At 40.0% G+C, this 12,928-nt stretch overlaps 1 protein-coding gene across 1 annotated transcript in view; it reads right to left on the bottom strand.

Moving 5' to 3' along the window:
• Positions 1-1,789: 1,789 nt before the first annotated feature.
• Positions 1,790-12,928, bottom strand: part of LOC147529000 (uncharacterized) — a 34,829-nt gene continuing 23,690 nt past the window's right edge. The window contains 1 exon segment of the mRNA XM_086608944.1: positions 1,790-1,943. Coding sequence (XP_086465070.1) covers positions 1,790-1,943 — 154 coding nt within the window.

Genomic DNA, 12,928 nt, shown 5'->3' with positions numbered 1-12,928 from the left:
TATCTCTTTAAAAAAAATCCTAAAAAGAAATCGGTTGTGAGAGTCACTGCTGCCCCAGTGCCAGCTTTATGCCTTCGACTAATGCGCTTCTCCAGGAACAGTCTTTAAATGAGAAGTTACGGCTGCTTTTCTGATTGAAACAAACTAGTGTTGATTGCTGATCAGCCATCTGTAAAGGAGGGCATCTCAGGAAGGATATGAGCTAATGAAAAAATGGACCTGATTTGAAAGTGTGATGTGCTTCATGCCACAGGCCAGTCTGAGTGGCATGAGATTATATCAGTGCAAGTGAGAGGTAGATTGAGAATAAGTAACTTCTGTCTTAAAGATTAAATGGCAAATTTGCTATTAAATGTGAAAGACATAAAATGGAATTAACGCTTTGAGGGTGTTAGCTGTGGTTATATACACTCTGCAAATGGCACTTCCATCCTGTCACTTGCATTGTCAAACTGCACACTCTTCTCATTGCAGCTCAATTAATACTCATTCAGAAGTATCAATTAAAGAAATGAGAAATGAAGTGTTGACCCTTAACAGCCACCCACACATCACCCACTTCACAAGCACGTTTTGTGTGGCATTACTTCTCCAAATGACCTTTGTAACTGGTAAAATATTATTGATGAAATCATTAGGTTTCTTGGTAACCAATTGATAATTTTCATTCGGGTTGCTCGGTGCTGATAGCATTACCCTTGCTGTAACTAAGAGACAAATGCTGTCATGGAAGTGCATGGCGCTTGCTGGGCATTCCTGCATTTTATGCCCTGAATTTCCAAAAATCTTCAGTGCACAGTAGAATTAGCAGGCCTACAAAATGGAAAAAAAAAAAAAAGCGTTTCATTTGCTGCGGTGTTATGGTGTGAGGTGCGTTACACAGTACTTCATTACATTTTGTCTCATTATTACATTGCATTCAGCTGTGTGCGCTTGCTTTGTGACATGATACGAGGTGACATAAGTAAAGACTGAGTTGAAAGGCTGGATTTGAATCCAAACTGGGACGTTAAACTGAACAGCCAAAGTTTGGAAAAGATTGGCTTTACGTTTTTTTTTTCTTGGGACAGAAGCCAAATACAAACTTGGCTGTAATATCTCATTAATTTTGAAGAACCCTAAAACCTAAAGATATCAAAATTTGAAGTTTTGGGGTCAAATGCACCTCCAAATATGAGCACTGAAATACAGATGAACTAAAAATGTTGAGTGAAGTATTTGATTGTATTTTTGAGTTCTCTTTCTACCCCTAATTTCTTTTCTTTCTTTTTGCCAATTGATTCAACCTTTTCCTGAAATTCCAGCTCATTCAAATCCCTGGGATAGCTGCGAATGGAAATTACTTTTGCTATACAACTCCCTTGCATAGCCAGATCTTTAGTCATTTGATTTTTTTTTTTAATTTCCTTGAATGCGTTTGATTGTGTGGGTGTTGCTGTACACGCCAGTATGCTTTGTGTCAGTTCTTTTCACTGCTTTGCCATTTATGCTTCATACCAATTCCTTTCATTGTAGTGCAACATTAAATATTTTCCTGTAGATCTTAAACTCATCAAGCACATTGTTGGGGTGGTATTTTTTGGTTTGTGTTTGTTTTTTTAAATTTAGTACACACCAGATGAAAAGACTGTAATCCTAGCTTAGTCCTGCCTCAACAGTAGGAAGGCCTCCTTCTCTGACCTTTGCACTGTTGTGCTCACAGGCAATCAATTTTGCTGGAATATAGGTTTGCTAAGTCTCCAGTCAAGCCTAAGTTAAAAGGCCAATGCATATATGCTGCATTTTATCATTAGTATGCATACCACCACCAAGGCAGACTGTCATAGTTTTCAAACAATAGTGCTTGCAAGTCAAGATTGTCAAAGCTGCTTAAGGGATTCAGATACCCCATTGCCATGAAGCTAAGTGGGGTTGTTTTGAGATTCTCGGTGATATTGTTTACCCTAGGGAGTGCAAGAGAAAAACCTTATGCATGTAGTAAATGCTTTCCAATGCAGATGTCTTGGTGGAGGGGCCCTGCATAGAGGCAGGCAGATGAAATGGAAAGTCTTAACAGTATCCTGTCAAAAGAAATCATACATGGTGATGGGCTGGATTTTCAAACTCTGCTTGTTTCAGTAATGCTGTTTTTCAGGCCAACTCAGCTGAAAAGGAAAACTATAGATCACAACGATACCGATGGCTGAAGTTAAGATTGCTAAACATGGTCTACGGAAAGACTCTCCTGTCAGTTGTTTAGACCTCATCAAGTAAGCCTAAGCTGTTTATGTGGTGATTTCCATGCTAAGAACTGACTTTGTTCAATGACGGTATAAGAGAGGGACAGAAAAGTAAGAGAAATTAATAAAGGTAAACCAAATAGGTTGGAAGTTACCCCCCCCCTGGAGTACTGTGTTCAGCTCTGGGGTCCCCAACACAAGAAGGACGTGGAGCTGTTGAAGTGGGTCCAGAGGAGGGCCACAAAAATGATCTGAGGGCTGGAGCACCTCTCCTATGAAGACAGGCTGAGAGAGTTGGGGTTGTTCAGTCTGGAGAAGAGAAGGCTCCAGGGAGACCTTCTAGTAGCCTTCCAGTACCTAAAGGGGGCCTACAAAAAAAACGGAAAGGGAATTTTTACAAGGGTGTGCAGTGATAGGACAAGGGGCAATGGCTTTAAACTGCAAGAAAGTCGATTTTGATTAGATCTAAGGAAGAAATTATTCACTCTGAGGGTGGTGAGGCACTGGAACAGGTTGCCCAGAGGAACTGTGGCTGCCCCATCCCTGTAAATGTTCAAGGCCAGGTCAGATGAGGCTTTGAGCAACCTGGTCTAGTGGAAGGTGTCCCTGCCTGTGGCAGGGTGGTTGGGACTAGATGATCTTTAAAGTCCCTTCCAACCCAAACCATTCTATGATTCTATGATTCTATGATTCTATGAATTGAGCAAAACACACAAGTCCAAGAAGAACGACTTATGTGTTACACTGTGGGTGAGAGCTCAAAAGAAGAATGTCAGAAAATGCCAGGCACTGTGTCCTCAAACTTAATCATCACTCTAGTTCCTATTCTGCATAACAGTGTCTCTGTGATGTAATTACTTTTCATTTTAAGACACATGTCTGGTTCATAGCAAAGGACATCCTGTGCTGTGGTGATGTATCTGAACAATGTGGTGACTGTAGGCGGACATCCTCCTTGCTTATGTGTTGTGGTAATGAAAAAATGTCTCGTGCCTGGGACAGGGAAAGTGGGGAGGAAAAGGGCTGTCTGTAGAGCTCTGTCAAAGGCGGGCATCATGCAGAGTAACTCAATTCTACTCTGGCTTCATTTCCATAGTTTTGGAACTGATGACAGGCAAGTTGCTTCAAAAAAGGTGTTGCACGGGGAGAGTGATTTTCTGGGATTAGAGCTCTGGTCATTAGAGCTGCTGACTTCCTACAGACATGCATGAGGTCAATATGACCTCTGCTCTGAACAAAGAAAGTATCGTGAACCTGCAAAATACTCTAAAAATCAGACTGTAAGTTTTCGAGTTGGGAATCCCAAATTAAATGACACATTTGAAATTTTTATATTAATCTCTGTCTCAGTTTTTATGCATGTCAGCCAGAAACAGTGATTTCACATTTCTTCACAGTAGTATCATGAAGGTAAACTCTTAATGATGGCACCACCACAAGTAGAAGGTGAGAGGAAAACAATAATTTTGTATCCAGTACAGAGCTGGACAGTGCATGAATGGGGACACTGGATGATGAGGATAAAATGTAATACTGAAGAGTCGCCCAGTTTCATAAGCCCTATTCTTCTTAAGAGGAAGGTATTGAAGAAAAATAGGACATGATCGTTTAATTAAGGACTGTGCCACAGCAAATAGGTAGAAAGAAGCCAAATAAAGATTTGTTACTGACCCTAATTCTGATTTCTTATCTTTGCTCATTTTCTGGTCAATATTTTCTGCATTTTTTGATGTGTTCTTTGATTAAAATTGATTACAGATTACAGATACTTGATTACAGATACTTACAGATATACTTAGATACTAACACCTAATATACAATTAGATTTGTATTTACATATGCCTGGCGTTGTAGATGTTGAAGGGAAACTTTTGCATCTGGTGGGTAGAATGGCCTGTTGGGTTTAGCATCTTACATACTTACGCTGTGTGTATAATGACTCAAGGGCAAAATTTAGAGGTACTCATCAGTAGAAAATGGCATCTGTAGAGGGTGGAAAATGAAAAAATATTCTTTAGTCATTTAAAAAAAGTCTTTCAAACCCACATTTTTTTTTTGTTCCTGGAGGTACTATTGTAGGGGTCTGCATAACCACTGGTATTAGCTATTACTGGGATGAAGTAGGCAAAAGTAGGCTGATAGATGGATGTAGCTGCATTACAGACATTTTCCATAGTCACTCCTCTGAGGATGAAAGCATAAAAGAATGTGAAGATGAAACTTAAAATGTGTATGGATGTTCCTTTTATCCAGCAAAGGACAACTAACGAAGCAGTTGGAGCACAGTATTTTCTTTGCAGGCGCTCCATCAGGCTTATAATGACACATCTTGGAATAGGAGAGTCACAGTGGACTCCCTTGCTTAACTGTCGTCATCACTTACCATTTGCAAAATGGAAGGCTTTCTGATCCTGTGTTGGTGTGTGTGACTCACCCTCAGTGACTCACAGAGAACAGGCACTCTCTAAAGCAGTTTTGGCTGGTACTGGAGCCCCTGTGCACCAAGCAGTGTACAAAGTCGAAACGAAGCAGCAAGCTGTGTGCTCCCCTCTGCCCTGTGCCTCACCCCTCACCCTGGGGTTTATGGCCAGAGCCACGCTACAAGTGGCTGTTCTGGCAGACCAGGAATTTAGGAATTATTCAATAACCTTAATTGATGGGCAGATTGCTCCAAGTCCATCTCTCTTTGCTTTTGGGTTGCTTCCAAACATGAACTGCAAAGGGAATGTTTCCAGCATAAATATTGGGTTTCTTTGCTTCACGACAGGGGATAGCACTCCTGTGAGACCTCAGAAGTTTGAGGACTGTATTGGTGTCTGAGGAGATGCTGAAAAAATTGGTTATTCAGGCTGCCTGATTTACAAATCAAACTGAGTTTTACTGTAGCAAGGCTTACACAGTCTGTGGAGGAGACACCTGCCGCTGATATCTTCCATGCTTCATAAACGTGCTAGATTATAACTATTTCCAGAACAAAGGGTCATGACTGAATGGCTTGGTTTAGGGAATACACAAGCCAAATTGTCTCACTGGTAGAGTATTTGAAATTTGGACTGATTGCCACAGACAGCATGAAAAGCAAGATCTCCAGGTAGATGCACGGAGAAGACATGCAAAATTAGCAAAGGAGGATTTAGTCAATCTACATTAGGGCTGAGTTCTTTAAGTTTACCTTATTAAGAAAGGATTGTCCTCACATCTTACCCACATTGTATTAATAGGTTTGGTGGATAATAGCATGGGTATTCTGGTGGATAATAGGGCAGATACCCAACTATCTGGGATTGCTTCCTAATTATCACGTCAAATGCTTTATGAGACATATGCTGTTGAATGCTTGAAACTGCTGGACTAACAAGGGGACTTATTCCTAACTCTTTTGGAGCACCCAGCCCTGGCCTGAAATACCAGTAATTTGTATGTCACTGACTGTTGAAGAAAGCTCTTCCCTTCTGATTTATACTAACGTACAAAATGTTTGCACCTAGATAAATCCGCTGACACTCCTCCAGTTATAAAGGCCTTTTAGCCAAAGAGGGTGCAAGAATGGGCTAGGAACTAAAAAAAGAGAAAAAAGAAAATCAGCAAAATAAATGCCGGGATAAAACTTTGAAATCTTTTTGCTGAGTTTGCACTCCTATTCACTCCCCATGAACATCATAATGAATGAATTGACTCATAGGAGTGCTTATGGAAACAACATTTTTATATGGAGAACGGGCATATTTGCAGAAAGCACATATAAAACTCGTAAATGGGAGTACTCTACTCAGCATAGCACTTCTCAGCCAACCTGGAAGCAGAAACGATGCCACGTGATTTGTTTGTTCAGACAAAACTAGCCCAGGCAGCGACAAAGTGGTGGTGAAGAAGCTGCAGAACAAGAAATATTAGTATAAATTATTCATTGTGGATCATTTCAAATAATGAGCAAATCTGAGAAAATAATGACCCATTCACACACAGTTCGCATGGAGGAAAAAGCAGCTAAAATTGATAAAATTCTTTGTTACAAATTATTTGCTCTGCACTGGGTGTTGGCATAACAGACTCTGAAGCCTGACAGTGCTGGAATAATTAAACTATTAAAATGGCTCCATTTTAATCTTTGATCACATATCTAGATCGCGTTGCAGAAATGTCATGTTTACTCATGACTCATAATGAAGAAATGTAGAAATGTCATTATTAGAAACCCTGTTTTTACTGTATCACGTACCAAAATTCACAGGCAAATCATTACATTTCCTTTTTCATTTTGCAAGCATTTGTCCCCCGGAGGAGCTGAGGCCCACATTTTCAAAACCAGAGGACCTCCTTATACAGGAAATCTGAGCCACCAGATGGCTTTCGCTTTCCTGCCACCCACCACCCAATATTTGGGATGGCTCCAAACTCGCTGCCAGATTCCTCCTTCTCCCCTCTTGCTCTAGAAGCCTGGCTCCCAATTTTATTGCACCCAGAGACTATTTATGATCAGTTTTGTAGCATGTATTGAGAAAGAAATTATGAAAAACTTACCGCATCGAACTAGTCTTCTGTTGGTAAAGAGAAAAATGTTTTTCCTCAGCCCAGTTTGACTGCCTTGAGGAACAAGATCAAGTGCAATCAGTTCAACACAAGTGGAACCAAGGACCTGTTGCAATTAGTGGCAATCTTTGCACTGATAGTGGTGGCATCACTTTCCATTGGGAGTGGTATGGCTGAGATAGGCATAGTGGTGAGGTAAGGATGAAGCAGGCCACGACCATTTGCCTCAAGCCCCAAAAGAGCAGCCCCTAAGGAAGAGAAATTATCCACTCTGCTGAAAGTCCTACTAGTCCACAGGGTTTCTTTTGATATTCCACTGGTCCAGTGCAGTTGAAACAGCAAAAGCACTACCCAGGATCAGAAAGACCTAAATGAAACCTCGGTAACAGGAACAAAGAGGAGGAAAAAAAAAAGTAAGTAACTAAAATTAGGCATGCTCAGGAGAAAGGAAGCAGCAGGTGTTTGCATACCAGCACATCTGTTCAGAAAATGCTCCTTTAAATCCAGATTAAATACACAATTTTGAAGCCTGACCTTTCTGAGTAATTAAAGATTTCTATTGCATGTCTTTCAGAGATAAGCTTAAATAGACAAAAGAAGAAAATCTTTAGTTTCAGATGAAGAGTAATATCCAATTCTTCTTTATGTTTTCCATTTCATAACCGGATTTTTACAAAGTGCCTCACAGTCTGGGACTGTTCGCAGTTGTAAACTAAAAAGCTGGAACGTGGAAGAGCAAAACCCTGCTCCTGCAATGGTATAGTGGAGGAGATCTCATGAAAATACCTGAAAATAGAGGACTTTATTCCTTCCAGAGAGAATAGGGAAGCACAAGCTCAGTCACACTACTCTCATAGTTTTTTTGATTTTGAATTTTTTTAAATGAAGTTTCCCAAGGAATTGCCCAACAAAGAAGCACCTCATGATGAACTGTCACATTTTTCATTACAGAACTTCATTATGAAGCCATGAAACTGGTCTTTGAAAGTTTCTAACTAGCCAGGGATACCAATAATTGTAAGCTTTAAAAAGAAAAGAAACTGCCTAATCAGTTTGCTACTGTTTAATCCCAAATTGGCTGAATTTTGCCTTATTTTCTATCTTGGCAGGAACTAGCCCTATGTATCTATCCGCCCCAGTGTTTCATAGAATCATAGAATCATAGAATGGCATAGACTGGAAGAGACCTTAGAGATCATCTAATCCAACCTCCCTGTCATGGGCAGGGACGCCTCTCAACTAGATCAGGCTACTCAAGGCTCTGTCCAACCTGGCCTTGAACACCTCCTGGGAGGGGACATCCACAACTTCTCTGGGCAATTTATTCCAAAGTCTTACCACCCTCATACTGAAGAATTTCTTCCTAAGATCTAATTTAAATCTGTTCTCCTTCAAGCTTCTTCTCTTTCTGACTTCCCAAAAGCAAGTAAAGCATCCTTTTGCTCTGTAGTTACAAGCTGAAGCAATCACAACAGCAACAAAACAGTAATTTTAAATCTGCGATGTTTTTCCAGCAAATTTTAGTTTCCCATGTTTGTGAGGAGTTTGTGTGGTAAGGATTCTTGATAATGTGAAATCAGTCATTGGTATTAATGACTAATGTTCTTTAATTACCGAGGAAAGTGAAATTATATTAACTGGAAAGTGACTGTTGAGCTTCGAGTATTGTCATTGTATTTCCACTGTGTTCTTGAGGTAGACTTTGTTATTGTTATTATTTACAGGAACCCTGACTAGCACACCATATGACAGTGAAAAGTTCCCATTTCTATTACAGTTGGCAAAAGGCAGTTCTTTCTTATGATAATAATTCACATAAGTGCCCTGGCTGAAAAGTGAAATTTTTTGGCCTTTTATAAAGCTGGCAAAACATCAAGTTTTGCTACTTTTGCTTTCTGCAAGAAATTGTCCTCACAGCTCCACTCAATGATAATTTGTGGCTTCTTACCAGAAAGCTAGATCTGTGTCACTTGTACAAAGGTCACTGAATTTCAGCTTTAAAACATCTCCAGGAATAAAAGTCTGGCAGGGGAGAGGTATTATGCCAGATCCCATTCTATTACAGTTCATTACTATAGTTTATTCAAGGACTGATGCAATGCAAACAGTAAAACTAGTTTAACTTCTCATAGGCTCACTTATCTTTATTGTTCTTTTCCTTGATTTAAGGCAATCAGTGATCCATTAATTGTAGGACGTATGCAACATGCCAACACACCTGACACTTTGTTGGTATATTTGATGCAGTATATAATATTGTGTAGAGAAAAGTTTAGTAATAATCTTCACCTGTTTACTACGTAAGAGGAAAGCTGTCCATGTGTCCGCTCTTCAAGAGATGCAGAAAGAAGGGGGGAATGCTGAATATGTTTTTCAGATGAAATGCTGTAAAATGCTTTTAACTGCCCTTGATTCTGATTAAGTGACATATTTACTATTAGGCTTTCATTACTATTAGAGGAGCTTTTTGAAGTGACTCTAACTGGTTTCATGAACACATTGATTCTCTGCTACTACTGACCCTGTCTGGTAACACTTTAGTTTAAACGTCCATTATTATTTACATTAACTAATGGTTAATTACAATGGGATTCCTGGGGAAGTGCATAAGACAAGTCATACGAACGCCAAATGAGTGCATTAATGATTAGTGTTATCACAGTGAATAGCAAATGATTTCATAATGACTGGGGAAGTAATATATAATGGAAAGAATTGCTCCCTATTTGATATACTCACCACAGAAGTAGGACTCATTCTTGGACATCATTCAGAAACTGCAATGCGGCCTAAAGGCCTTTCTTTCAGTCCTGCAAGGAGCTTGAACTGAAACTCAGTCCACACCCTTGCAGAGCAAGACGTGTTGGAATTTATTTTTTATTGCTCATTGTTATGAATTGCTGCTATGGCCCAAAGCATTATAGCTCATACTCAATGCTGTAGAGAATCTACGCTTCATAGCTTCTCTTGGGCCACTGCATTTGAGTCAACGCTCAACTGAGAGTACAAGAACAAATACTTTTACTAGAAGGGGTTGAAAAATGTGTTTTTGAGCCCAGGTCTCTATTAATGCTAGTTACCAGAGCTTTTCTACTCTACTCTGGGGTGTTTTTTGTAGGACATCCATCACCATAGCATGTGAGGACCAGGGTGATAAGCTCATGTGTGACATCTGTCACGTGTTTCTTTTCTTCTTTGGTGGGCTTTGCCCTCACCAACTCACCACAGAATGAGCTCCAGCACTGGGAAGCAGGACAGATATTCAGGGAGTTATGTACTTGTTTTAATAAGGAATGGGAGTACTTAAGATTTGTTGACAATTGATGCCCATGTAGAACATGTTCATGCAGAACTAAAGCTGATATTTTTGTTTTAAATTATGTGGAAGGTTTGTTTAGTCTTCGGAAAAAAGGAGTTTTCCATTTGACCTGATAAAAATAGAAATCTGGAATAGTTCTGGTTAACTATCCAAGTAAAATATCAGCTCCTATTCCATTATATTTGGAAGAATAAATAGAGCAGGTGAGAGACCCAATCCACAGACCACTGCAGTCATTCAGAGTCTGTTCTTTGGATGAAGCTCTATGTGGAGGACGAAGTGCTGCACAGCGTACCCAGGAATTCATTGTTTTAGGAGAAAGGCCAAGCACTAGTAGGCACTGATAAGTGAAGTGGCCTGTAGCACAGTGGTGAGTGTCTCTGGCACCGAACGTCTTGGTGGTGAAGACTATACATTTGCCAATTTTGCATTCAAAGAGCCGATTGACAAAATAATCTGATGGATCTTTTCCCTCTTTAATTTCTGTGATTTAAGAGGAGGAGTCTGTGTTTAGTAACCAGTGGGTTCCAGCTCCACAGGAATAAAGACATTAAATGCAATGTTTCTGATAACTACAAATTACCCCATGACTACTGTAGCGCCTGGGACTTTCTGGCGACCCACCGCGAGAGCTAATGAAGATGCCCTTTTATAAAGCGCAGGATTCCTGGCAGTTATTTTTAATGGGTCATGCTGTGTTAGAAAATCATGCCTGGAAGATTCCCTGGAGTTGGGATGATATTACTTTCAATGAATCACAGCAGCCACCGTAAGGGCAGGGCAGTATATACGGCAGCAGCACTGAGCAATGGTGTAGCATCAAATGAGCGGCTCAGCTGGTGACATCTGGCCCCTCTGATCATAACAAATCTGTAGTGCGCAGTACTCCAAAGAGTCCATCCTCCAAAAAATGAGGTGTCTGTTTGTGTTCATCTTGGGTGACTGTCCAGCCAGGCACGAGATATCATATTAAAAAATGCAGGAAGTAATGGATGAAAGTTGAGCTCCTAGGTTCAGGTCTTCTTGGTAAACACTTTCTTTGCACCTTATCATTGCTGGATTTGCTTATGAGACAAAGACATTATCTTTGGGAGATGCTCAGAGCAGGAAAAAAGATGCTGCTGTGGGCGTGAAGGCCCTGAGAATTGTAGGTAGACACCAAACAGAGTTTTCATTGACTTCAGCTTTCTCTCTCGAGACTGAGATTTTGCAAAGAGAAGCTATTTAATGTTGGGCATTGCTTTCAAAACATGAAATATCATTATGAATTTCCTGCCTCACTGGTCATCTCATTGTATCAGGGAACATAACTTTTTTTCATATGTCTGCACGGTGCCTTCTGTGAGAGGGAATTTCCTTGGTGATACTTGGGCATTGCAAAGGCAAGAGGTAGAACAGTTTGTGACAAATAATGAGAGTGAAATGCCAGTCTTTGAAAGGGCTTTGCTTTCCCTACGCTGAGTGCTTTAAAAAGCCATCTGCTTACCTGAAATGGCTGCAACACATGGTGCTCTTCTCCAATCCAATATGTGCTGCAAATCCCAGACACATGGATCCAGTCAAGGACACAGTGTCTGTCTTAACTTTGGATCTCCTTGCTGTTGTCAGTAGGAGTCTCATCCTTAAACTTAGCTCTTGTGTGTGTTAATTATTTCCTTTTCATGTCCAGCTGGCAGAGTGCTTCAGCACCTTAAGTTGCTCAATTTGATCTTTGTGCTCAGGAACAAGGTAATTAAGCAAGCTACAATTTAAGGAAACCTATTTGCCTTGACTTGTTGCAAGTCTTCAGACAGTGCTCCATCCTAAATCATTTGATAATGTAAGATGCTCGGTGCAGTTCCCCACTTGACTGAGGGTTAGTTCAACAGGTCACAGAATCAGTAATTGATTCTCAGCGTGTCTCTGTTGGTTTTATTACAATAATGAGGACCATCTTTTTTCATCTCTGCTAATACGTTACCAAAACCATCAGCTTCTCAGTTTGGTGTCACGATGACTTTGACAGGTTGTTAGCAACTGTATGATGTACAGAACATCACAGAGATGTCTCAAACTGTGTTGCTGTGTTCCTTAGGGAGCCTTAGGTGGTCATGAAATAAGTGAAAGCACTTCCAAGAAAAAGTTATACCAACAATTGAAAATATTTCTACAGTTTTGATGTTCTAATGAATAAGTTCTTTATGCCAGTTTGGATTCTTGATCATTGAAGAATGTTAAGTTTCACAGGAATGGGTGACATTGCAAGGCAGGTGCACTGGATTTACCATCGATTAAAATCTCCAGGAAAACAAGTTCCCTCATCTCCTAAGGTTTTCTTTTTCCTCTTTTCTTTTCTTTTTTTTTTTTTTTTTTCATAGGATGCACTTTATAGTTAAGATGTGTGTATCTTGAAAGTCTTGTGAGCTTTTTGGTTGAAAACAGCAAACAAATAACGAGATGAAAGTTAGGAAGGCAGCTCCACAGGATTGCCTCTACTCCTTAACTTTGCAATTTGTCTGCAACAGCCCCAAATTTTAGTTTAAAAAAAAATATATAAAAAAGCTACACGCCTATCAAGATAAAGTTACCTACCTGCTACGTTCAGTCTGGGTTTATGTGACCTGCAGCTTTTGGCTTTGGGTTCTTAAGTTATGTTGATGCTTTTGAGCTGTTTCAGGCCAAAGCTAGGATAATGTGGATAACACAATGAAGAGAAGTCTAAACAACTGGTGGAGTAACGTTGCTCAGAGGTCTGATTTGCAAAAATAAGAAAAAGTAAGCCACTGTCATTTGAAAACAATGAAGAACAATACTTACGTCTTTATACACTAAACCAGTTTTTATGTACCTGCTACTAATGAAACGGATTCAACAATGTAGT

The sequence above is a fragment of the Tauraco erythrolophus genome, chromosome 3 (assembly GCF_009769465.1).
Source record: "Tauraco erythrolophus isolate bTauEry1 chromosome 3, bTauEry1.pri, whole genome shotgun sequence".
NCBI classification, from domain to species: domain Eukaryota; kingdom Metazoa; phylum Chordata; class Aves; order Musophagiformes; family Musophagidae; genus Tauraco; species Tauraco erythrolophus.
Note: the sequence above shows the minus strand (reverse complement) of the source record. Positions and strands in the feature narration are given on the sequence as shown.